The sequence below is a fragment of the Terrapene carolina genome, unplaced genomic scaffold (assembly GCF_002925995.2).
Source record: "Terrapene carolina triunguis isolate 2854851 unplaced genomic scaffold, T_m_triunguis-2.0 Scaffold95, whole genome shotgun sequence".
Classification (NCBI taxonomy): domain Eukaryota; kingdom Metazoa; phylum Chordata; order Testudines; family Emydidae; genus Terrapene; species Terrapene triunguis.
Window position 1 is genome coordinate 39746176 of NW_020664446.1, and position 27677 is coordinate 39773852.

At 41.1% G+C, this 27677-nt stretch overlaps 1 protein-coding gene across 4 annotated transcripts in view; it reads left to right on the forward strand.

Moving 5' to 3' along the window:
* P4HA1 (prolyl 4-hydroxylase subunit alpha 1) overlaps window positions 1-27677 on the forward strand; it is a 60035-nt gene that overhangs the window by 2957 nt on the left and 29401 nt on the right. For all 4 annotated transcript variants that reach the window (XM_026651148.2, XM_026651147.2, XM_026651146.2 and 1 more), the window contains exons 2-7: window positions 12561-12677; window positions 13717-13813; window positions 16819-16970; window positions 19590-19727; window positions 23470-23709; window positions 25949-26151. In XM_026651148.2, coding sequence (XP_026506933.1) covers window positions 12590-12677; window positions 13717-13813; window positions 16819-16970; window positions 19590-19727; window positions 23470-23709; window positions 25949-26151 — 918 coding nt within the window. In that variant the 5' untranslated portion in view covers window positions 12561-12589. The remainder of the gene's footprint in view (window positions 1-12560; window positions 12678-13716; window positions 13814-16818; window positions 16971-19589; window positions 19728-23469; window positions 23710-25948; window positions 26152-27677) is intronic.

A 27677-nucleotide genomic window follows, 5' to 3' on the forward strand; every position in this document is an offset into this window, starting at 1 on the left:
ACACACACACACACACACACACACACACACACACACACACACACACAGCAGAGAGTTAGAAACCCCTAGGACAACCGAGTTCCTGTTTCTCTGCCCCCTCCCTCCGCCCCCCCCGAGCCCCGTCCCCCCCCTCCCGGAGCCCAGCTGTGGGGATCCCCTGGCTCCCCTCCCAGCCCAGACACTCACACTTCCTACCCTCCTAGAGCCCAGGGATCCAGAGGGAGAAACAGCCTGATGCTGGTCCTGGGCTTGTACAGAGTTTCCTGTGCGCTGTCACCTCCTTCAGGGCATGCTGGGGACTGCAGCTGCCAGGAACCCTCCAGCTCCCTCGCCCTCCCCTCTGGCACATTCTTCTATTTGCAAGCTGGGCTCTGCTGGGTCCAGCAGCCCCTAGTGGAGGCCAGCAGCTCTGCAGTCCATTTCTGAGGGGCAGGGGAACGGAAATTCTGCACACACAACACTAATTTCTGCAAAATTCTGCATTGTGCAGTGGCACAGAATTCCCCCAGGAGTACCTGCAACTCTGCATCCAGCCACGAGGGGGTGCCTTAGAGTTGAGATGCACGAGGGGGGGAGAGTGACTGGACTGGGAGGAGACGTGAATTTTTGTGTCTGTTGTTACAGATGTACTTGTTGACAGGTTTTTTGAAATTGCCAAAATAATTAAAACTGGCATGATTATATAGTGTTATTTTGACAAATAAAATTTGCAAAATTTTAAAATATTGTGTGCATAATTTTTATTTTTTTGGCACAGAAATCCCCCAGGAGTAGTTGCAGGAAACTTGGCCTCTAGCACTCCCTCCTGGTGGCCACTTTCTCGGCCATAGTGATCCCTCTCAGCTGGTCTCTTACCCAGACTCCTGCACTGGGTCTTTTTGGCTCAGCCCTGTGGCAGAGTTATGTAACCGTTCAGTTCGCTTCTGGGGTTCAGGACTAAACAAAAGGTCCTTTGCCAATTCTGGGCTCAACTCCAAACTGCAAGTGTTTTTTGCTATTCCTGTATTTGACTCCAGTTCCCTTACCCATGTAGGCCCTGGCTCAGGACTCCTCTCCATCAGAGAGACCTGTCTCCTCCACAGTCTCTTTCCAGCTGTTCTCTTTCAGGGCAGGTTAGGTCAACTTATTACTGTGGTGGTTCATGCCCAGACTACCCTCCTTCTGTCAGTAGTGTGTGTCTTCACCAGGAGGGCTTCCCCCAAACTTAGGGGGGAGGGGGGGGGGGATGCTCCACATGCAACTCTGTGCCGGGAGCCTGGTTCCCTGCTCCCTGCCATCGGGAGCCTGGCTGCCCCCCCAGGGCTTCCTGCTTCCCGCTGGGGATGTAAGCTGCCTTATGTTGACCAAACTCTATAGTGTCGGCCAAGCCTCAGTCTACTTATATGGCTTAGTTCTGCCTCTTTTATCCAGGATGTGGTTAGATTCCTTCCCCCCCCCCTCCCGATTTCTCCCCCCCCCCCCCCCCCCCCCCCCCGACAGAAATTCAGAGCATGACTACTTGGGTCCTTTCCCTTGCCTTGCTGATGATGGTAGTTAAGCTCAGTAACAGACTGCATCCAGCTGAACAATATTGTCTCATAGTTTACTTGTGCTCCCCTGTCAGTCTATATCAGGGTGGATTGATTTAAATCAGTGATTTTAAATAATTGATTTTAATGATTTGAATCAGCAAACAGGAAACATTGATTTAAAATAATCGATTTTAATCAAGTTTTGCATTTGTACTTTTTAGTTGTTTTCCTAAAGAAAGTTTCTCATTGGTTGGTAACCATCATAACGTTGATTTGCAACTAAACCTAGCCTTTACACTAAATTTGGTTGTTCTTTTTGCTAACCAGGAAGATGTGCTATATCTGTACTAATTTATTTAAGCAATTATATAGTTGATTGATATTTTTATTTGTGATTTGTGTCACGCTCTACTTGACTGGAAATTCAATTAAATGCACAAACCCAACATTTTAATTAAAAAAAAAAAAATTACCTTAAGTTTGCTGGATATGTAAGGAAAAATAATTAAAAATGTTTTGCATTAAAAACTAATTTATTAAATTAACTACTACCTGTTAGGGAATTGAAGAGATTGTTTTTTGTCACCATGCCCGTCATGATTTTAGAACTAGTATATTTCATCCTCTCCTCACTAGTTTTTATTCATGAATTGGAAAAGGAAAACAAACTTTCCTGCTTTTTCAATTGGTTTCTAACTTCTGAATGAACTAGTCATTGCACTGAGATAGTTGAATAAACTGAAATGAAAATCTGGTTTAGCATTGCAGCAAACTGATTCCAGGTGCTTAGTCAGTGGCTTCCACCAGTTCAGTGGTCTGACTTTCTTTAAAACAAGGCAGAAAATATGTACTGTTCAATATTTTTTATTTAATTTGAATGCTTTTAATATAATAAATTTAGATCTTAACATAACTCAATTTTAAATTTACTTTTAAATAGTTTTAAAACCCCTGTATTTAATTTAAATAAAAACAGATTTAAAACTCTTTATCCATCCTGGTCTGTATCTTGTTTCTTGTCAGAATTAGACTGTAAGTCCCTCCCCAAGGGACTTACAATCTTTTTGTTCTGTGTTTGTACAGTGCCTTGCACAATGGGATCATAGCCTGTGACTAGAGCCACTAGGTAGGTGCTACAATAATCAAATAATAAATAACAAGAGGTATGAATTAAAACTGATTTTAGTTATTTTTGTGCAAGTCTGTGTGTAGACATTTCTGTTTCAAAATTGGATGTAGCTAGAGTTGATTTTAGTTAAAGTTGGTAATTGACCAACTTTAACTAAAGTAGATTTAGCTACTTTAATTCCAAAATAGCATCCATACATACTTGCACAGAACTAACTAAATCAGTTTTAATTCACACTCCTTATTTCAGTATAATTTTGTGTGTAGACCAGCCCAAAGTAGAGATGAAAAGGATTTTTGTTTAAAAAAAAAAAAAAAAAAAAAACCCCAAACCTCATCTTTTCATAGACTCATAGAACTGGAAGGGACCTCGAGAGGTCATCTAGTCCAGTCCCCTGCACACAAGGCAGGACTAAGTATTATCTAGACTATCCCTGACAGGTATTTGTCCAATCTGCTCTTAAAAATCCCCAATAGTGGAGATTCCACAACCTCTCTATGCAATTTATTCCAGTGCTTAACCACTCTGACAGTTAGGAAGTTTTTTCCTAATGTCCAACCTAAACTGCACTGCCCTTGCTACAATTTAAGCCCATTGCTTCTTGTCCTATCCTCAGAGGTTAAGAAGAACAATTTTTCCTCCCACCTCCTTGTAACAACCTTTTATGTACTTGAAAACTGTTATCATATCCCCCCTCAGTCTTCTCTTCTCCATACTAAACAAACCCAATTTTTTCAATCTTCCCTCATAGGTCATGTTTTCTACACCTTTAATCATTTTTGTTGCTCTTCTCTGGACTTTCTCCAATTTGTCCACATCTTTCCTGAAATGTGGCGCCCAGAACTGGACGCAATACTCCAGTTGAGGCCTAATCAACGCACAGTAGAGCAGAAGAATTACTTCTCGTGTCTTGTTAACAATACTCCTGCTAATACATCCCAGAATGTTTGCTTTTTTTGCAACAGTGTTACACTGTTAACTCATATTTAGCTTGTGATCCACTATGACCCCCAGATCCTTTTCCGCAGTACTCCTTTGTAGGCAGTCATTTCCCATTTTGTATGTGTACAACTGATTGTTCCATCCGAAGTGGAGTACTTTGCATTTCTCCTTATTGAATTTCATCCTATTTACTTCAGACCATTTCTCCAATTAGTCCAGATCATTTTTAAATTTAATCCTATCCTCCAAAGCACTTGCAACCCCTCCCAGCTTGGTATTGTCCGCAAACTTTATAAGTGTACTCTCTATGCCATTATCTAAATCATTGATGAAGATATGAACAGAACCGGACCTTGCGGGATCCCACTCATTATGTCCTTTCAGCATGACTGTGAACCACTGATAACTCCTCTCTGGGAATGATTTTTCCAACCAGTTATGCACCCACCTTATAGTAGCTCCATCTAGGCTGTATTTCTCTAGTTTGTCTATGAGAAGGTCATGCGAGACAATATCAAAAGCCTTACTAAAGTCAAGATATACCACATGTACCGCTTCTCTCCTCCTCCCCCCCCCCCCCAAAAAAATCCACAAGGCTTGTTACCCTGCCAAAGAAACCTATCAGGTTGGTTTGACACGATTTGTTCTAGACAAATCCATGCTGACTGTTATCACCTCATTATCTTCTAGGTGTTTGCAAATTGATTTCTTAATTATTTGCTCCATTATCTCTCTGGGTACATACATGAAGCTGACTGGTTTGTAATTCCCCAAATTGTCCTTATTTCCCTTTTTATAGATGGGCACTATATTTGCCCTTTTCCAGTCTTCTGGAATGTCTTCCATGACTTTTCAAAGATAATTGCTAATGGCATAGATCTATCCTCAGTGAGCTCCTTGAGTATTCTAGGATGCATTTCATCAGGCCCTGGTGATTTAAAGACATCTAACTTGTCTAAGTAATTTTTGACTTGTTCTTTCCCTATTTTAGACTCTAATCCTACCTCATTTTCACTGGTATTTACTATGTTAGATGTCCAAACGCCACCAGCCTTTTTGGTGAAAACCGAAACAAAGAAGTCATTAAGCACCTCTGCCATTTCCACATTTTCTGTTACTGTCTTTCCCCCCTCATTGAGTAACGGGCCTACTCCGTCCTTCGTCTTCCTCTTGCTTCTAACGTATTTGTAGAATGTTTTCTTGTTACCCTTTATGTCCCTAGCTAGTTTGATCTCATTTTGTGCCTTAGCCTTTCTAATTTTCTCCCTACACACTTGTGTTATTTGTTTATATTCATTCTTTGTAATTTGACTGAGTTTCCCCTTTTTGTAGGACTCTTTTTTTGAGATTTAGATCATTGAAGATCTCCTGGTTAAGCCAGCATGGTCTCTTGTCATACTTCCTGTCTTTCCTACTCAGTGGGATAGTTTGCTCTTTTGCCCTTAATAATGTCTCTTTGAAAAACTGCCAACTGTCTTCAATTGTTTTCCCCCTTAGACTTGCTTCCCATGGGATTTTACCTACCAACGCTTTGAGTTTGCTAAAGTCTGCCTTCCTGGAATCCATTGTCTTTATTGTGCTGTTCTCCCTCCTACCAGTCCTTAGAATCGTGATCACTTTCACCCAGGTTGCCTTCCACTTTCAAATTCTCAACCAGTTCCTCCCTATTTGTCAAAATCAAATCTAGAACAGTCTCCACCTTCCGAAATAAAAAATTGTCTCCAATACATTCCAAGAACTTGTTGGATAATCTGTGCCCTGCTGTGTTATTTTCCCAACAGATGTCTGGTTCCTGGTTTGGTGGTCTGTAGTAGACCCGTACCATGACATCACCCTTGTTTTTTACCCCTTTTATCCTTACCCAGAGACTTTCAACAAGTCTCTTATTTATCTCAACCTCAGTCCAAGTGTATACATTTTTGATATATAAGGCAACACCTCCTCCCTTTTTTCCCTGCCTGTCCTTCCTGAGCGAGCTGTACCTTTCTATACCAATATTCCAATCATGCGTATTATCCCACCAAGTTTCTGTGATGCCAACTATGTCATAATTGTTTATTTACTAGCATTTCGAGTTCTTCCTGCTTATTCCCCATACTTCTCGCATTAGTATACAGACATCTAAGATACTGATTTGATTCCCCCCCAGTTCTGTCTTCTCTCCCTTATTTCTGCTATAACAGACCATGCTCCCTCCAGATTTTGACCCTTTTAACACTTTCAATGATTAACGTTTACTTAATGTCTTTGACAAAGATTCAACACCTTAATTTCTTCAGTTAAAATATTAAGAGCCCCTTGATAAATGTCGTCATACCTCCCAATTGTTTAAGAAAACCAGAGATCAGACTTCATCTTCATATTTCCAAGGTAAAAAGCAGCCAGAAAATGTTTGTGCCACATCTTCTTTATACACCGTAAACTGTCAAAACCCAATTTAAAATAAATAACAAAAACTAGGGGGGAAAAAAAACTAAGAGTTAACTCAGTTACAAATGTGGTGTTAAAGAGAATGTCCTAAACATTTTCTAGTTAAGAAAAAAAGTGTTTAGGAGAGGAGACATATTTACCCATATATGTTCTGCTCATTTGCATCTGTGTGAAAAGTAGATATTTAAATTGGTCTTCTTAATACAGCTCTTTAATATTAAAGAGTTCAGATAACTGGTTTTTAGAACTTCTGTACTAAGATTCTCATGTGATATTTATTGGCTTGTGATTTCCACTATTTGTCTGAAAATTCACACTTCCGAGTTTATAATTGCCTAGTGGTACACAGTGGTTCATGGAACTCTACTGCCTTTAGGAATTCCACTAGTAAAGGATTTTTCTTCTTCTGTCTGAACAGCTTCTTGTCAGTCATTTCTCATCTCAACCACAGTATTTTCCTTAGCAGTTCTAAAGCTTGGCTCCATTCTCTTGAGCTTTCCTTTTTAGGTTATGTCCAAGTATGTTATGTAATTTCAATTTAGCTATTTTCAGGAAGGGGAGGGATTCCCAGTTTGTGTTCACAAATATTAAAGAGTTCCTTCTCATTTGACTTGTTCCTTTTTAGCCTCTTCATATCAGGAAAGTTCACTGGAGTTAGATTTATTACTATTTTAAATAGCTGATTCTCAGCCTTCAGATGCTGAACAGCCAACGTAAGCATATCATACTGTATTGTTAAAGTCCTGAATTTGATGTCATAAAAATTTTGCAGCATGACATGTCATATGAAGAGTGGCCTAGTGGTTAGGGCATTAGCTTGGCATGTGGAAGAGCCAGGTTCAATTCCTTTGCTCTGTTACAGACTTCCTGTATGATCTTCTCTTAAGATTTGTCCATAACATTATTCTGTAGCAATGGTTCTCAAAGTGTGGAGGGCGGAGGAATGTTTTTATTGGGGGGGGGGGGGGGCTGGGGCCAGCCCCTATGTGGGGACGAGGAGGGAGTGCCCCCAGTCCTGCTCCGCCCTCGCTCCTTTTCTTCCCCCAGACCAGCTCTGATTCCAGCGGCAGCTCTGCCCTCATTCCTTCTCCATCCCCAGACCAGTTTCGCCCCAAGCTGTGCTGCTGAGGAAGCCTTGGCTGTGCTGTAATGGAGGGGGTGTGTGGACCGATTCCGTTACACCCCCACTCCCCTTTACCAGTGACTGGAAAAGTTTGAGCACCACTAGAGTAAGATAGGACATGAATTTTAAAGCAGACCAGCTATACTAGAATAACTACATGTGTAGACAGACTTTCTGCCTAACTGTAAAATGGTGCTAATATCACTTTCCCTACCACATGGGGGTATTGGGAGGATAAATACAGTGATTTGGGCTAAATAAGTACCTTATTGCACATCTTCAAAAATTCAACACTGATAGGGTGAAAAGCATTATTTGACTTCCAGTAAGCAAAGAATTAACTCCAGCCTCATCTCTCTCAAAGGTGTTAGGAAAGTGGAGGCCTGATCAGGTGCTCCAAAGAAAATACTATTAAAAACAGTTGAGTGATCAGATGGAAGAGGATTTTGTGGAACTCTGCCTCCTCCCAACAGTTATTACAAGCTAAGGTTTAATCCAAGTTTGGAAAAGCAGGAAGTGTGTTTAACTGGCCACATTTTGCTTAGTTTCTTTTAATGTGGGCACACGGAGGGTCAAAAATAAAGCCTTGGATAAAAATTTCACTTGGTGAAAGACTTACCTTGTTGCTGAAAAAGCTGACCCTCTGTTGGCACATTGGGCTACATATAAGACCATAAACAACCTCCTAAACTTTTATATCTGTGTTTTTAAATGGATCAGATTGTGTTGGTATATAACTAGTGGGGTGCGGATACCAGAACTGGTGTGTTGCAGTTGGATCCTTGCTTATAAGACCATACTTACCACAACAGTATATCTTTTGGTAACTGGTTGCTGAAGAATTACATGATTGAAAGAACTTCAAAATTAAAGTTCTGGTACCTATACTACTCTACATTCTGAGATGTATGTTTGGTAACCATTAATTCAGTTAGAGAAATTAGGATTTCTTTGCACAAACCTCCCTAGTTGAGACGCTTCAACAAGAAGTGAACAGCTTCACACACACCCCACCCCCACTACTATGCTGTATTTTCTACCAGTATATTTAGTCAAGCTGCACAGTATAACTGATGAAATGCTGAACCCTGATTATCAGGTTAGATAACTCAGGTTTTTCTGACAGTCCTCTGTGGAGATCTGAATAGCAGTTTTGTGCATTATGCCTTTTTAAAGCACACCTACATTTTTAACAGGAGGAACTAAGCAGCACACTGGGAGCTTAACAAACAGGCCACAAGACAAGTTAAACAAGATGAATAATTGGCATGGCATTATATTAGTATGCCTATAGCTGCTTTAATTTTACTTTGTTCACAGGGTCACTTACTTTTCCTTTACTCTCCCACTGAAATTTTATGCACATTTACTTTGACAGTAACTCTCTTGCAATCTCCCATCAGTCTGTAGAGCACAAAGAGAGTGAATATTTATATAACTCCTTTTAAAAAAGATGTAATACTCTTCTGTTTGGGAAGAGAGATGCAGACCCAAGTGTGGTATCTATTCCTTTAAAAACAAAAACCCACACCCATATTCCTCTAGGAGCAGTACTTAACAGTTGTAAAGAAAATCTGTTTGCTTACAGAGGATGCCTTGTGGTCTTGAGATGGTTGCTATCTTAGTTGGAGCTGTTTTAGAGGAGAAAACTGTAGAACTGTCTGGAATTTATATTAGAAGAAAATTGAAGGACTTGGAAGTTTCAAATGGCAAGGAGGAGAAAAGTAAAGTTTCTATTCAACTTTTTTTTAATGGTTTGCCATTTGCTCTGAGGGGTGTGTGTGTGTGTGTGTATGCATGTATATTTCCAACTATACACCCACCCAACACATTTTGAAGAAGAGGGGTTATTTTTATTTGACCTAACATTTAAAGTATCCTCTGATATTCCTGGGGAACAGGAGGAGGGAGTAGGTGGAATTGTGGTGGGTTTTACAATCCTAGTGCAACTAGTATGTAGAAGGAATGGAAGAAGTGGAGAGAAAACATGATTTTGAATGCTTTAAACCGTATATAACTTACAGGTTTTATAAGTAAAATATTTTTCTCTGAATATCTGAGCTCCAGCAGGGATGGAAGTCTTCTGGGATGGTAATAGAAGTTGTTGGAGGATCCAGAGCTCTCTGTAGATGCCAGGAAAGACTCCATCTAGGCAATGAAAAGAGTATGGGATGGTTGAGAGAGAGGGTTTGGAGGGAGTGGATACAACTGCAGCTGGGGCCAGAAGCTTTCTGGGAGATTGCCACACTGTTAGAAGAAGCTGTGAGATAAGGTGAAGGGGGAAAACTTTGATGCTAGAGTACATCAGTCTGGCAGTTTCTAAGACCTCCATTGTGGTATTGTTTGACATTGTGGAAGAATTTCAGCTCATGCGCACGGCATAGGAGACGCATCTGATCTTTTCCAATAAATTGTTTGAAGTAGATAACTTACAAAAAGCTCTGTTCTTGTATTTTGCTGAATATACAGTGTAATGATAGTTCATTGTATCCCAAGTACTGATAACTCAAAGTTAGCAAATATTTATAGTGTAGTAGAATTGTTTGTTTATGCTTTGTAGTTAATGCACAGGTTTATTTGCTTGCTTCAGTTGAATGTGTGGGAGGTGCTTGAACTTTCTTGGAAATAAAGTTCAGCAGTCACATTAAGGCAGAGGTGGGCAAACTACAGCCCGCGGGACCGTCCTGCCCGGCCCTTGAGCTTCCGGCCGGCGGGCAGGCTCACCCCCAGCCCCTCCCCTGCTGTCCCCCCTCCCCCGCAGCCACACCGCCGCACGGGCAGTGCTCTGGGCCTCAGGGTTGCTTGCTCCTACTGAGCAGAGCAGCAGTGTGTCTTGCTCCAGGCGGCGTGGCTGCCAGACATGCTGTTCTGAGTGGCATGGTAAGGGGGCCGGGGCTGGGGGGTTGGATAAGGGGTGGGGGGTCCCAGGGGGCGGTTGGATGGGCCCGAGGTTCTGGAGGGCAGTCAGGGGATGGGGGGGGTTGGATAAGCATGGGCGTCCCAGGGGGCCTGTCAAGGAGTGGGGGTGTGGATAGGGGTCAGAGCAGTCAGGGGACTGGGAGCAGGGGGGCTGGATAGGGGTGGGGTCCTGGGGGCAGTTAGGGGCAAGGGGTCCCGGGAGGAGGCGGTTAGGGGACAAGGAGTGGGGGGAGGGTTGGAGAGGGGGGGCGGGAAGTGGGAGGGGGCGGATAGGGGGTGGGGGCCAGGCAGTTCGGGGCGGCACAGCCTTCCCTACCCAGCCCTCCATACAGTTTTCCAACCCCAGTGTGGCCCTCGGGCCAAAACATTTGCTCACCCCTGCATTAAAAGTATGTGTACACTGCAGCCGGGAGTATGCCTCCCAGTCTTGGTAGACTTCTGCTAGCTCTGTTTGAGCCAGCGTGCTAAAAATAGACGTTGCTGCACGGGCAATGGCTTGGGCTAGCTGCCCAAGTCCAAGCCTGTCTGAGCTCGGGTGGCTAGCCTGAATCAGTACCTGTGTAGCAACATCCACACTGCTATTTTCATGCTAACTCTGAGCTAGCACACTAAATCTGTCTACCTGGGCTGCAAGGCATGCTCCCAGCTACAGTACAAATGTACCCTAACAGTCCAGGCAATCTGTTTCTCCTCTGAAGACTTTCTTTTGGCACCTTAAGGGTCCCAAGTATGTGGATGCAGCTTCCTTTGAATAAAGGAGAGCGGAACTGGGTCATTTGGGGAGCATATTAATTTCTGATGTAACTAATTTCATCTGCTTCAGGGGAATTACACCCTGGTGATAATTTCAGACTGGGTGTAAACAGGTGTAGTTTCCATTTTACTTTCCAGGCTCAGTTCACTGTTTCTCGTAGTAGGTTGTGTACTTGCTGCAAGTTGGTTAGAGAACAGGTGTTTAGTAGTGACAGTTTATACTAATGCTTATTCTTGTTAGCAGAGCCAACTGTGTGTGGGGGGGGTGTATTTATTTTATTTTATTTTTTGGTTTGGTTTGGCCAATGAAGTGAAAAATCAGGGAAATTACTCAGTTTGAAAAGTGCTCAGAATTTATCAGCAAATCAGAAAAATCCACTTCAGTTGTCTTTTAAGGGCCAGCTTCAGAGAGACAAGGTGGGTGAGGTAATATCTATTATTGGACCTATTTCTGTTGTTGAGCGAGACAAGCTTTCCAGCTTTCACAGAACTCTTCTTCTGGTCTATAGAGTCATTCTCTCTCTCTCCCTCTCCCCCCCACCTTCCCCCACTGAAGCTGGCCCTAAAATCTTTTTCCCAGATGAAGCTAATCGGATCAAATTTGTGAATGCTTTTGAGTTGATTGAAACTGTTTTTTAACAAATAATCTATTTGTCTGAAAAAAAATTTCCCCAGCTCTAGTAGAAACGTCAACCGTTCTAGCCCCGAAATCTCATAGATCCATGTAGATCTCGGGTGCTCTACAGGAGATCAGGATCTGGAGTCCCCATGCTGCTCTGGTGCCACTGGGGTCCTCATAGCTATCCAATAGTTTCTGATAGTAGCTCACTATTGCCAGTGCTGCCTCCACTGTCGCTGTCAGCTGCTCTGGGCTTCTTCTGTGCTTCACAGAGGAGAGGGTCTGTGGAAATGGTAAATGCAGTTAGGACTAGGTTTTTTAGTGGTGTTCCTACTGGATACTGAAAGATGAGGACAACACACATTCTCTTTCCCCAAGCCTTCTCTTCTCCTCTCCTGAGCTGAACCCACAGAAAGAAGTTATAGGGAGAAAATTCTAGGCTCTGGTGAAATTCCGGGACTTTGAAAGTCTATAAAACTCTGGCAACAGTTCATGGGAGGAAATACCGGTTACTCACTACAGGCTTTTCTATAGGCTACTGTATCATCTGGCTTATAAGTAGTACATTTCTAAAGGCATACAGTATAGACGTTATGATGGGGAACCAATGATTTATTAATGGAATTTGTCAATGTGGGATCTCTTGCAATCTCATGTTTATATTTACACTGAAAAAATCAACTTTGATGCAATATATTGTGATTTGTTTTTGATTCCTCACAGTCTAGCTCTGTTTATTTTTGGGCTTTAAAAAACTTTTTATTGTATTATGGTGGCACTGCCTTCAACATTGCTGAGACTTCTTAGAGGCAAAGACTGCTTTGTGAAAATATGCCTCTTTGGTGTCTCTCTTCTCCTTTTTACTGTATAACGGAGCAATACAAGTAAGTGCTGTTTGCAGAATGTTGTCAGTCCTTTGGGAAGATTTCCACTTCTTAGAGTACTGCAGCCTGGAGGGAAATAATTCCAAAAGGGTAATGTGTTAATAGGGAGAAAAATTGTTTAATAGAACTGTGACCCCTTACAAACTTCAGGTGAAACGGTGTGAATAAAAAAAACGCTTCATCTGAAGTAGGGGTAAAATCTGGCTAAATGCTATGCTGTATAAAAGTAATCACTGTATTTCTCTTGTAGGTGTGTGCTGAAGCAACAGCTATTGAACTATGGCATCCGTAAAGGTTTGGTGTATTTTAGTTCTGAGCTTTCTGCTGCCTCATTCTTATGCCCATATGGACTTCTTCACTTCAATTGGTGAGATTTGCTTTTGTATGTATAGTGAATAACTGCAGAGTTCTGTCTCCCAACTTTCAGAACTGACTCTGCAGTGATGTGATTAAAGATGAAGCTGTGTGCTCTATTAATTAGCATAGCTCTAAATGCACCAGTAGTTTTAAGTGCCCTGATTGCTTTTTTATCTTTTTGAGGGAAAATCTTTATTCAAATCAGTTCTGTTGTTAAAATGACGACAAGAGAACAGGATACACATTCATTGTATGCTATTACAGATATTGGATTCAAAACCATAGTTTGGATTGAGAGTTACTTTTTGTGAATTGAGTAAATAACTCTTGATTAGGACGCACAATTCCAGCATTTCAGGATCCCATCTTTATCCCCCTCAATATTTTAATGTTGTATGAAGCATTTGTTAAACTAGTATTTACTCTAGGGTTAAGTGGTTCAGCTGCCTGTTTGCTGTATTTCCTGTAGGATTTACTGCTTTATGAATTTGTAGCTAAGAAACAATCTGTCAGTGCAAGCAAAGCAATTTAAACAAATACTACTTTGTGTAGCTCCATAATTAATTCTTGCCATATTTGCTATGTACCAGATGTATTTGAACAAGAGCTTACTCCCTCGCAGCCTTTATTCTCTTCTAAATGAGTCCTGAATTAGTCCTAATGCTAAATTTGTGACACTGCATTCACTTCCATGGCAACAAGCTATGTCAAACACAGGATTGTCTCTCTACTGTAAGTTCCGTCAAAGGGGGAGAAATCTTATTTGAACGCCTCTTCATGGATAATAAGAACGACACAGAATGGCTGGCCAAGTAAACACCACCTTGAATGTTTTCTTTTTTTTTTTTTTGTGCCCAAGTTTGTTCCAATGGGAAATCTCTCTAAATCAGTGTTTCTCAACCTTCTTGATATCGGGGACTGGCTTGCTGCCTTCCTAAGTGTGCCAGGGAGGTGTCAGGGACCAGACACTCAACCGGTGGTTGAGAAACAATGCTCTAAATGAGGAGGAGCAGGAGATCTAATAATTGAAATCATTGCTTCCTCTCTAGGTCACATGACAGACTTAATTAACACAGAAAAAGACCTGGTGACATCACTGAAAGATTATATCAAGGCAGAAGAGAGCAAGCTGGAACAGATCAAAAAGTAAGCAACTGGTTTCATAACACTAATATTTAATTGTGACTCCACCTTCATGTACAAGAAGGTTCCTGAAGGCTGAACAGGAATTTATTGCCTATGGGGATAAAAATTAATTTGTAATTTCTGCAAGATTTTTGTCCTAAATGAATGTCTCTTTTGTGAGTCGTCATTTTGTTTTATTTTGTGATGTTGAGTCTGATTTCTGTATTGGGAAATTTTGATTTCTCTTGGCAGGATTCCCAGGTGAGTTTACTTCTTCCAAAAACATGCCTTGCTGATAGGAAACCAACAAATCAAGTGTGTGTGTGTGTGTGTGTGTGTGTGTGTGTTAGAGAAAACATCATGATGTGCTGTAGCTTAAAAAGTTTTAATATATATTGCGGTGGCTGCAGTGTGGGTAAGCTGTAACTAGTCCAATAGGCTTCCCAAATGCATTCTAGTAAATCATAACAAAATCACCCCATGCCATCATCTCTTCTGTATATGCCATATCTTTTTCATAAAAGCGGAGTTGGTTTTAAATAAAAAATTTGAAACTGTATCAATTACCATTTTGTCCAATAGTAAAGATTTTAGGGGGAAGGCCTAATATCTCAAAATGTACCAGGGTTGGGGATTGGGGGAGGAACCTTGTCCCACTGGAAAGGGGAATTCCTAGCTTTCAAATGACTTTTCTATGTAACTTCATCTCTTTGTAGCCTAGCCATGGTGGGTTATGAGATTTATGACCTTTCAACCTGTCAGTGGTCCAAAAGATTACTGCCTGTATTACATCTTGGAGCATTGTAACTTAAAGAAGGAAACTTTTATGTCCAGCTATATTTATTTATTTACTTTTTGAGGCTTTATAAAATACATGTGTTTGAAGTCGTACATAGGTTTGAAATGTTAGAAGTAGGCTATACAGCCACAAATTAGTTTCATCTGCCCAGTGATCCCTAGCAAAGGTGTGTAAGTGGAACTTTATCACATAAGCATCATTACTGCATGTGTATGCTATATAGACATGTACATCAGCAGGTTAAAAACCAAAGAATTCAAAGTTAAAACAAAAACATCCTGTCTTTAAAACTTGCTGGACACCATTCTACAGCTGCAGGGAATGAATACATTCCATTGGCTCCTGAAGTTGGGGGCGGGGGGGGGGAAGGGCCCATTAATCTGTGGGTGGATTATGGTTGGGTTTATATAGTATGGAAGTTTATTAGGAACAAAGTCTTGGCTTCAGCCTCCGGTCTTATGGTTGTAAAGATGGTTTGTATCCACTTATTAACTTCTTTTTTAAATGGTCATATAATAGTAAATAGGGCTTTGGAGCTCCGCTCCAGCTCCAGGCAAAAACCCGCTGCTCCGTGCTCCAGCTCTGGGCTCCGCTCCAAAGCCCTGATAGTAAAAATGCTATCAATTCAGTGAAATCGTATTATCAGGCTTTTTTGTGTTAACATGTTGTTAAAAGCTGGAAGCATTACACAGAGCTGCCTGCTCAATCCCTGGCCACAGAAGAAGAGCACAGTGCTTGTTATTAATCCTGTATTGGCTGGCAAATAGCACTAGCACTTCCAGGAGAGAGCCATGTCCAATTGAAGGGCTGGTCTACACTGGGAACTTACATCGCCATAGCTGGGGGTCTCAGGTGTGTGACAAGTCCACACCCCTGAGTGAAGTAGCTATGCCAACCTAACCCCCAGTGTAGACAGCATTAGGTCTACAGAAGAATTCTTCTGTCAAGCTATCTTCCACTTCTCGGAGAGGTGGATTACTTATGCTGACTGGAGAACCCCTCCCATTAGTGTAGGTAGTGTTTACACTGAAGCACTACAGGTTTAAGTGTAGACATACCCATGCTCTGCTGTTGAGGAGGGTCACCACAACATGGGGCTTCTGTGGGCAGGAAAGGGCTTCAACAGAGGTTTGGAGGATCCATGGGAGGAGTGAATACAAATAATGAATTATTTCACTACCCAAGAGCCCAGAAGGAGCAGTGAGTCAACTAGGTAAACTTACTTTTGTGTGTCTAAATATAAAGCCTATTTACTGTCTCAATCTAGGTTTATGCAAGGTGGTGCTTTCTGCTGTGGCAGACTAGAAATTCTTTGGCAGCTTTATATGAATATTAAAAGTGTTTTTTCCATATTACATTAATTTTACTCTGCCCCTATACTTTCAGTTTTCAAGATGCTGCTGATTCTTATTTTGCATTGCACTATAGAAATTGTTGAAGGGAAGCTTGGAGATTTTTGCAACTGGATAGTGGAGAACTTCTCACAGATGCATAGTTTAGGCTGCCTGCAGATACAGGAGTACAGTGCTACATCAGCTTGCAATCAGTTCTTGTATAGGAGGTTTTATTAAAAAAAAAAAAAAATCTGGCTCTCATGGTGTGTGTTGGTTTTTTTTGTTTGTTTGTTTTTTAAATAAAAGCTTGGATTCTGGAACACAGTTTCCTGGCAAAGACCAGAATATATGCCCCAGGGTTGAGCATGCTCAGTGACTAACTTTCAAAATTTAATATTTAGATACTAATTTTTCCCCTGTTATGAGTAAAACATGTTTTCAACTACTTTTTTTGCAAAGTACAAAAATATATCTAAATATTACATATAAATAAATTATCAAAACCCCAGGTAAGACTTTATATTGGACTATTCATTCCTGAGTGAAATTTTATAAAAGAATTGCTGGGACGCTACCTATGGCAGTATGTATTTACCTTTCTTCCTGCATATTGTAGAGAAGTCCTGTGTTGGTGCATTGCGCTTTCATGTTGAAAGATCATGAGTGATGCTACTTCAAGGTTTATATCACAGCAGAGGGAGGGCTGAGAAAGATGACATTTTTTATTCCTTGCACACTAACTTTGTGTATAGATAAAGTAAAAACAAACAACTTGTACTGGAAGCTCTTTCAGTCAAGAGAGTCAAGTAGCTCGGCATTAGTTTTACAATACAGAGGAAAATATTTAGGTGATGCTGTATTAAGCTTATTCCTAATATATATATGTTTCATAGATGGGCAGAGAAGTTAGATCAACTGACAGACACTGCTACAAAAGACCCAGAAGGATTCTTGGGGCATCCTGTAAATGCATTCAAGTTAATGAAACGACTTAACACTGAGTGGGGTGAACTGGAGAATCTGGTCCTGAAGGACATGTCAGATGGTAAGTTTGAGGAGATTTTGGAGTTATCGACACACAGCTAATACTCCGATTAACATTATCACTCTAATGCCAAGCAAAGCACAACTTTGTTTTTTGAGGAACATATTTTTTGTACTGCACCTGCAGTAGAAATAACAATGGTCAAACACTTTTGCTGAGAGAATTATTTGACTTGTATCTTGCATGCATCAAGATACAAGGATTTCTATGTTTTCCGTGACTTTGTGAGTCTCTCTTTAGAAGAAGACCCTGTTTTTTCTGTATGTAGGTAAATGTTGTGCACTTATCACCTGATCGTCAAATTGCTGATGGTGCTGGTAAAAAGTTTAACGAGCTCTGAGCTATACAGAAAGAGATCAAAAGCTCAACAACAAAACTTCAGGGACAAAGGGAGTAAATTCAGAGAGCTCTAATTCCTCAAAGATTGGACTATTTGTGATGGTTCTTGGGGTGTCCAGGACTGAGTCACCTTGTTTACCCCTCTACCTCCAGCAAAAGGGAAATTTGCTTGTGTTTAACTGGGTTTCAGCTCCCTGAAAAAGCAGTCTGTTAGCTACTCAAACAATCTCCTCTAGGCTATGCCAGCCCTTACTTTTGCCTTGCAAGTTAACAATAGGTGCACTCCAAGACTTTTTGAAGCATTCCATTGTAGTATTTTAACACCTTATCTGCTGAGCACTCACAGTAATACCAGGTATATGCTCCTAAAGGGAACAGTATACATACCAGTTTACTCATAAACTGTAAGGCAGAGGTGGGCAAACTTTTTGGGCTGAGGGCCACATCTGGGTTTTACAAGACATAATTGTATGCAGGGCATAATACAAATTGTATGTGGGGTTGGGGTGCAGGAGGGGTGCGGAGTGTATGAGGGGGCTCAGGGCAGGGTGTATGAGGGGGCTCAGGGCAGGGTGTATGAGGGGGCTCAGGGCACGGGGTTGGGGTGCACAGGGGTGCAGGGTGCAGCAGGGAGCTCGGCAGGGAGGTGGGGTGCAGGGTGTACGAGGGGGCTTGGCAGGGAGGTGGGGTGTGTCAGGGCTCAGGGCAGGGGATTGGGGTGCATGGGTGCAGGCTGCAGAGGGGTGCTCAAGGCAGGGGGTTGGGGTGCAGGAGGGGTGTGCAGTGCAGCCAGGGGGCTTAGGCCAGGGAGTTGGGGGGCTGGGTGCAGGAGGGGTTTGGGCTCCAGGGTGGCAGTAGCGCGCACCGAGGCCAGGGCAGGCTCCCCGCACGCCTGCGCTGTCCCCAGCCCCACGCTGCTCCAGGATGTCAGGCTGGCTGCTGCTGAGAGCGGCACAGGGCCCGTGGCACCATGGGAGTCAATCCCGCGGGCTAGATCCAAAGCCCTGAGGGGCCGGATCCAGCCCGTGGGCCGTAGTTTGCCCACCCCTGCTATAAGGGCTAGAAGGGGACCATCATGGTCTAGTCTCACCTCCTGCACGTTGCAGGCCACAGAACTTCACCCACCCACTCCTGCATGAGGTCCATAACCTCTTTCTGATTTACTGAAGTCCTCAAATCTTGATTGAAAGACTTTAAAGTTACAGAAAAATTCACTATTTACTCTAGTTCAAACCAGCAAGCAACCAGTGCCACATGCTGCAGAGGAAGGTGAACTCCTCCTCTCCCCCTCCCCCCCCCAGCATCTCTGCCAGTCTGACCTGGGGAAAAAGACAGGGCAGCCCCCTGTGGTTCAGTCTCCAGTGTTTTGTCTCCCTGTTGACTTAGTATGTGAATGGGGGGGCCTCCATTGTGTTGGTTCACAACACTTAATTTACATTAATTTATACCCCTTTCACCATCCTAAAACAATTCTTTCCCTCCACCATCCTAAATAGACATAGAAGTAAAAAATTAAATTGAAGGACTAATATTCAGAAGTGTAGTCTAGTTTGCATGAATGAAAAACTTGATTCAAAGTATTGTGAAAATTAGACTTAAACTTATTTAATAGTGAGAAACTCCTCCCACATTTTCCATGTAAACTTCTACTAAAATAAGGCATCTTTCAACGTACTTATGTGTGAAATTAGTGATTGTCTGTTCCCAATACATTTGCTGGAACAATATCACCAATCCTGCCTCAAGGTTGGTCCTGCATGGGTAGTAACAGTGATACCATTTTTTTCCCCTGTTCTGCTACCTTATCTCACGATACTGCATAGGGATTCTTTTGGAAGAAGAGCCCTAAGACAACAGATAAGGATAATTAATTTTAACAGTTTATCTTTGAATTTGCTGTGTATTGGTGATTTGATTTATTTATTTATTTAAAAACAATTCAGCATGGTTGGTCTTGTGTGATGTTTGGTTCATTGGCCTGTTAGGACACTAATGAAATGACTATTGAATAATCTAGAGAGGTGCACTGTTAGCATATTACTGCTCTGTACAAATAGGCCTACACACTGTTTATCTAGAGTCCCGCCCAAAGGTGGTAGCTTTTGTAAGAAGATCTGCCTCTGATTTAATAACCAGCATGTCACTACAGGCTATTTTCATCCAACAATTTGTGTAGAGATATTTATTTGTAATTAAATGTTTTTTAATGTAAAACTCCCAGGACAAGCAAAGCCCAATCCTCTTCTTGATCTCTCCAACCTTTTCTTTTTTTCTCCTAAGGCTTCATCTCTAATATGACTATTCAACGCCAGTATTTTCCTAATGATGAAGATCAGGCTGGTGCAGCCAAAGCTCTCCTACGGCTCCAGGATACCTATAATTTGGATACAGACACCCTCTCCAGGGGGAATCTTCCAGGTAAGAAGCACCTGTGCTAGTTGGGGGAAAAATAGCTGTGCAGTTACAGAATATCCAGATTATAAATCCTTTTGAGAAGTCTTCTCTTCATGCCTGCCTGTAAAGCGCCTAGCATGCTGTTAATAGGAAAAAACCCCAGACTTTCCTAGCTTTCAGCCAGTATATGATTATATAAACTTGTGTGCTGTGGGCCAGCTTAATTGAACTGCTGCAGGGAGGTGAGTCACATCTCCCTGTGTCAACCTGTACCCTAGAGAACACTCTACTCAAGGCAAGATGAGCACTGGTACCATAGCACTTCCTTGGGATTTTCCAATGGGGAGGGACACAGCAAAAACTGCTGAGGGATGTGCTGAAACACTATGTGCCCCACACACATTCCCTCCGAGGCTCACTTTTTGGGTGTGTTGGTCTTTCCTTCAGTTCTTTGGCAGTGGGTGTGTTGCAGCCGTTTTTCTTCAACACTTTCTCTTCCTCTGATGGGCTTTCTGCTGCCAGGAACTTGTGCTTGGGTTTAGAATAGCAAAAATTGGCATTAGACTCCAACTGAATCTAGCCTGCTCTGTGTAAGTCGATGTTTGTACGTAGGAAGGATAAGTATCTGGTAGTTTTATTTGTCATATTTTTGGCTTCTGATGGAGCTATTGCCTGTGATCAAGCAAAGCTGAACTCTTTCTCTCCTAGAGCAAGATTAGTTGCTCAATATTTAAAGTTGCAAGTGAGTTTCCATTTGTAAGTCCACTTTATAGCTCCTCTCTAAAATACCACAGAATTAGCACACTTGGCTGGATAAATATTCCTATTATGTTAATGCAAGCCTTTAACCTATGGCTTGTATAGAAAACTGAGTTCAGTAGGTAAACAAATCACTGCACTAATTACGGACAGTTAAAAAATGCCAGTTCTCTCCATTTATTGTTAGAGTATTTCATGCTGTAATGTTAAAGAAAAAAATTAAACAGGAATGAGATATTAAGAGTGAGTTTATTTTATTTGTTCACTTTAAATGTTGTAATCAGCAAGCTGTATTTTAAAACTCTGTAACTGCATGTGTGCAGTGGAATACATGTTAGTAAAAAAGAACACTGTTGTATAGTCCTTCCCCCTTCCCCCCCCCCCACTTATAAAAAGGATTGTTTTTTGAGAGTTTAAAAATTAAGTGACATAGGATTGCCTGAAGCTATATAGTGTATAAACATTAAGAGCAAGCGAGGAACATGTGGAAAACATACATAATCACTTGCACTCATACAAAGCTAGCTAAAATAATCTTTAACAGTTTTGTAGGCAGGAAAAGCCAGTTTGTCCCTTGGGAAGAAAATTAAATTAAAGTTCCTAACTTTCTCTACTGGTTTCTCTCTTCTTCTGTTCTAAAACAGTCCTTTAGCAACTGGGGGAAAAATAAGCACTGCACAATCCATGTTATGTTTTCACAAACTCTCATGTTCAGATGCCTAATAAAATTGGGAGTGATTGGCTTTAATGTTGCAAAGTGTAATTTTGTTTTCTGTGTTTTGTTAATCTTAAACTTGACTATTCTTTCAAGATCTGATGTCCGTCCGTCCCCCCCCCCCACCACACAGATTTTTATCATTTGTTGTCTTTTATAAGAAATTAAGTGAATTTATGGACCATATTCTACTGTCTTTCTTGGAAGCAAGCCTGTGCAGCCCAAACTGTGTGCTGCCTGGTAATATAATTCTGCTTTTTAATAGTATTGTGATAAAATTGCATCTGAACCCATCATAATTGTTGATCAGTTAAATTTTCATTCTAGAAGTAAAATTCTCTGGTTTTCTTGGTCTCCAGGGCTAATGGAATTCTAAATCTCTAGTATTTTATCTGTTTTGGTCACTAATTGTCTTCTGTATGATTTTCAGTCACTTAATGCATCCAGTTTTACCCCCCACAATCTCTACTTTCTCCAATTCAGTTGAACATTGCTACCTCTTTGCTTAATTCTCCTGCTTTTCGATCTTCTGCATTTCAGACCTTGCTGTTTTTTTAAAACTGATATTGTACTAAGCAGTTGCCCTGGCTATTTCTGTAACAAAATGAACAATTACTGTATAATTTCCCTGCCACACAAATAAATCTGTTAGTTATCAGTGCTGTTTGTGTGGTGAATGTAGACCTTGTGCTCAGCACTTTGTTTATATAGGGCCCCTTACACTTAGTTCTTATCTGTGGATGTTAAGTTTCCTGAGCATCTACATCAGACCTACAAGCAATAAATGTTATCGGAGAGGAGGCCTGAGGCTGTGCCCTTTTTGACAAAGAATCCCAAGTGGGTAGGTTCCCAACAACCATCTTCTGCTTTTTTGGGGTATGTCTACAGTGCAAAAAAACATTTGTGGCTGGCCCAGGTCAGCTGACTCAAGCTTTCAGGGCTTGGGCTGAGGGGCTATAAAATTACAGGGTAGATATTCGGTGTCCGGCTGGAGCCCAGGCTGAGACCCCACGAGGAGGGAGGGTCCCAGAGCCTGGGCTCCAGCCTGAGACTGAACTGCTATGTGCCCCATGACTCAGCTGACCCGGGCCAGCCACACATGTTCTGTTGCAGTGTAGACATACCCTAAGAGGCTGAAGGTCATTTTAACTTCTCTGGGACAGTCTGCATGAAATCTCAAGACCGTCTAAAACTCAAGAGTTTAATTAAAAACAAAACTTAGTAAGAAGAGAAGATCCGATTTAAACAAAAGAAATTGAATGCACAACATATTTAGTCTGAAACCCTGAAAAAGCTCATCTCGGGTTTAGTTACAGTGAATGGAAAAATGATATTGCGCTGCTGGAGAGAACTCCTTTTTCCACTCTCATCCTTTCGGCAGGTTAGTCTCTCAGGGCTTGTCTTCCCCAGAAAATTACATTGTTAGAACACAATCTTGAAGTTGCAGGGCAGAGTTCAAGTGTTGAAGAATAGAAAACAATGAAATCCATAATTTATGTTCATGATTACTTTACTTTAACTTCAGGTGTAAACGAAAAGCAGTTAAGCTGATACAATGTCATGGACAATGAAGGATACTGCATTTTTCTGTAGTGTTTCTTTTACTCCACCCTGTATTTCCAAATATTTGCCATTCCCTTTTTACAAGACAGAGTTTGATTCTTCAATGGGCCCTGAATTACAGTGGCAAAAATAGAAACCTGTAATTTACTTACAAAGACTTCAAATTAAACTTTCAAATAGAGGCCATTTTAGACTCTGCTTCTAAACACGAGTTACTTCATAACCTTTACCAGTTGTGTAGTTACTGATTATCATAGTTGATGCTTCTTTCCCTCCCTCATCAGCTTGCCAGTTGCTAACAAGATGTGCACAGACAAGCTTTTGAAATAAATAAAATGTATATGGAAAGTGCCTAACCCAGGCTCTAGGACCAATGCTTGAACCATTTCTAAAACTACTACTGGTAGAAAAGAAAATATTTAAATTGATTTAGGTCAATATTGCTTCTGCATAAAGTGCTTTTCAGTCATAAAAACCTTTGTAGAATTCAGTGACTAGTCAATGAGAAATTTTATGTATCTCAATGCATATGCATTTTATGTGGACTTTGATGCTCCAGGGATTTAACTTCTAAGGATTCAACAATATAGCCACTAACAAAGGTAAGTACATTCTAAACTCTGGGTGCCAGCACTAAACAGAATTGAATTTGTTCAGTGGGTAGTAAGAAAATTCAGAGTATTATGTTTCCAAATCCTACATACCTTGTGTGTTTCTTGCTTTCTATAGGTGTAAAGCACAAGTCTTTTTTAACAGCTGAAGATTGCTTTGAATTGGGCAAGATTGCATACACCGAAGCAGACTACTATCATACTGAGCTATGGATGGTGCAAGCTCTGAAACAGCTTGATGATGGAGAGGTGTCTACTGTTGACAAAGTCTCCATTCTAGATTATTTGAGTTATGCTGTGTATCAGCAGGGGGACCTGGACAAAGCAATGATGCTCACCAAGCGACTTCTTGAGCTGGGTATGTTGTTAAGAGACTAGATCCACAATATATTGTAAAACTGGTAAGGAAATTCTGTGATATAGCAGTTTTCATATTATAGTCTGTAGATTACTTTTGCTTTGCAGAGTAATTGTGGGTGGCTGCTTCTGTCATACAGGTGAATTTCTGCCAAAATAAAATGGGTGAGGAAGGTATCCAATCAAGCAGTTACACCCATTGTATTAAACGATGATGAAAATAATCTTCCCTAATATTACTCTTTCAAATAATAATAATAATAGCTGCTGCAAGGATGTTGTGATCCGCACTGGGAGTTTGGCAAGGGAGGAGGGCCATAAAAGTATGCCTGTCTTAAGAAATGATCTGTAACGTGAAACTGACTGCTTGAGGTACATCTGAGTTCATTTTTTGGATGGGAGTTTGCATTTGGGGGAATGGTTGTTTCTATTTTGGCCTAAATTTTACTACTTGCATACATTTGCTTTCAAGAAGGGTAAATTAAAAATTCCATCCTTAAAGGAAGAGACAAATACTTCTAGCAGAATTGGGCAGTTCCCGCTATGTTGTAAGTTCTTTTGGCATGGAATCTCTTCCTGTGTGGCTGTACAATATCTTGCGCAGTGGAGAATTGCCAGGTGTCCAGTTTTCAAGTGAACACCCGGTCGAAAAGGGACCCTCCCCAGTCCGGTGAAAATGAGCGAGTGAGTGAGGGTGAGGGTGGAGCAAGTGATGGAGGAGGGAGTGGGCAGGGCCTCAGAAGGGGCGGGACAAGGTGTTCGGTTTTGTTCGGTGAGAAAGTTGGCAACCCTAGGGGGCCCTGATTGTCCTTGAAGCATTTGGGTGCTCCTTTAATGCATATTTTTCTACATTATCATTTGTAAGTAACTGACTAAAACTCTTTTTACAGGGATTATAAACTTGGCCTCAAACATGCTGTATTCTTAAACTTGGCATTCAAAACCCCAATGTATTTTTATAAATTGATTTATAATCCATTTTGGCCTTGCATAGCTACCAAGGTTTAAAAATTGATTAATGTGTTAGTTTCATAGCACTATTGCATCAAATTAATATGTTTAATAACCAAGATATGTCAGTGACTGCATGTTTAAGCATTTAGAACAGAACGCAACTTCTAACGTACTATGTAAAAAATAGCAGCTTGCTCAACACTTGCTCTTGTATATATCCCTTCTCTCTAGGCACTCACATCGCTCTCATTGCCATAGTATCTGAACACCATGTTCAGTCATCTCTTCTTTATTTTCTAAATTGTCTAAAATTAGTTTTACTGTCTTTTTATTCCTCTTAGTTATACAGTCAGTATAGCTTCTTTCCTATAGATGAATTCTGTTCTTACGTGTATATAAACACAATTGTTTAAACCTGAGTACAGAATGCAGGATCTCTTTTAATGGTACCTGAGGCTGAAAAAACCCATATTGAGTCTGCAGAGTTGGCCCATGAAAACTATCTTTTAAATTGCAGACTGAGCAGTTTTGATTTGGAATCATTGAAAGACAACAAATATAGAATCCAATAATGGCTTGCCTAGTGATATTTAAGCACAATGGCATAGTATATCTAGGGATTTGTCATTTTCATTAGTGTGGTATCTGAGTGCCTAAAGGAGGATGTTCTACTCTTAATTCTGAATTATTCCTTTCACAGCAGTAAAACCCCTTCATCAGTAAATGGAGGAATGAGCTGGCGTAGCTTGTTAAAGTAGCAGTTTTGTCTGACACGCTTTGTCAGCTGTCAGTCTTCCTGGCCCAACTCTCTCCCTGTTGGCTTTCCTGATGGGACATCGCAGCCATAACCTCCTCACTTCTGTGTCCCTTTATAGTCTTGCAGGCTGTCTCTCCCATGGAACAGTTAACGTTTATTCTATCTCTTAACTGTTGCTGTGTAGTATTGCTTCCAGTGGAGGTGTCAGTTCCTTGGATTTTGCTGGTTTAAGCTAAGCTTTTCCTTGCCCATTCTCTGCTTCCCTGAACAATGAGCAATGAGAATACAGAAATGTGTTACATCCCAACCTGTCACTTATTGAATTGGGTCAGGCTTTCAGCTATATTTTTGTTCTGATTTAACTGTGTAAGCATGTTGGCTCACTAAGCATTAATTTTTACAACATCTGTCCCAAAATGAAGTGTTTTTTTTCTTTTTCTTTTCAAGGAGCTGCTTTTATATGCCCTTTCAGGTTGACTTCTACAAGTTGCAAACTTATCTGTGGTGCCTCTCCTTTCTTCTCCATTAGATCCTGAACATCAGAGAGCAAATGGTAACTTAAAATACTTCGAATATATCATGTCTAAAGAAAAAGAAGCAAATAAGTCTACTACCAAAACAGATAGCCAGACTGACAAGGAATCAAAGACTAAGAAAAAGGAACCAAGCAAAGATTACCTGCCAGAGAGACAGAAGTATGAAATGCTGTGCCGTGGGGAGGGTCTCAAAATGGTAACGTGGACTAGCCTGTTTGTGTTTGTTTTTTTGTTTAATCTACAGAACCACTCATGCAGGACTCATTTAGAAGTTATCAGCAAGTTCTAGTTCTAAGGAAGATCAGTCAGCTTGCAGGGATGAGCTGGCTCACCTTTAGAACACACTTTTTTGCCTTTTACTCCTGTCTTTATGGTGGCCTACGTTCAAAGCATTTTTGATGAACATTTGCAAGAAGTTTGTGTGCAGCTTGAACATAAGGAAATCCTTGTAGCAATAGAATGAGTATAGACATATAGTGGAAGGAATGAAGAGGGACAGTGCAACATCTCTGAATGAAGAAATAGTAACCCATGTGTGAGGATGCTGCCCACTAACCCTATTACAAATGTATTTTAATACCAGTTAGTGCACTGAGAATCAAATAAGAGTATTGCATTACCACACAGATTGTATTACACACAGTATTGAACATTGTTCATCTTAAGACTAACTTTACAGTTAACGTTTGCTATAAGATGTGTCTAATATTAAACTTGCTGAGAGCATGGTTTCTCAAACACTGTGCTTGACCTCCCTGAGGAGACTCCAGTCTCCTCAATTGGTAAAGTACAAGTAGGCATAGGGAAAATGAATTACTGTGTTTTGTTCTTCTCAGAATGAAGAAAAGGCTGATGCCAATCATAGCAGTGATGAATAGTCTAAGTGACTATGAATTTATTCATCTAGATTTTCCAAAAAGTGATGGTGGACTCTTTCAATCCAATGTCTAAATACTGTTCAGCTGATGCTGTTTAGGAGCTAGAGGGTTGACCTCTTCCTTCCTGAATTTGTTGTAATCATATGCAAAATTTCTCTTCATTGACTTACAGTTTAACTAATTATAAATAAATTGTTTAATTTTTGTTATTTCATTTAATGTTTGCTGAAGAACCACCCCCACCCCCTTAAGGATATGTCTATGCGGCGTAGTCTACCCCTTGATCTTTCCCAGGTTTTAGCCTTATCCCCTTACTGTCCACACTGGGTTTGTAGGTGTGTTAAGCCCAGGCTAGCTTATCCCAGCTAGGAATGTGGGTTAGAACCTGGGCTCCACTTTATGTTGGGCAGGAGCCCACCCTCTTTGCAGTGAGGATGTAGGCTAAACCATTCAAGTCCTGATAGTCCTCTAATGCCCTTCCCACAATTCCCCCAAAAAGATAGTTCTCCTGCAATTGTCTGGAAAAGAATCCTAGATCATCTCAGCACAAAGAACAGAGATATTCCCCCAGACACACATGGGTGAATGGAGAAACAGTCATAACACAGCACCATGGGTAGGGCTTGGCAGAGGGGACATTCACACCTGGGTAAAGCTAACTTGGATACTCAGACCTGGGTGAACTGTACAAACATAGCCGTAGTGTTATATGCTTGCCATATGAATATGCGTAAGAACACCAACAGAGAAAGTGGTCAGGTTTATAGATGGAATATGACAGGTCAACAAGTTCCATGGTGTGAAAATAAATAAATATACATATATATACACACACGCACCCTCA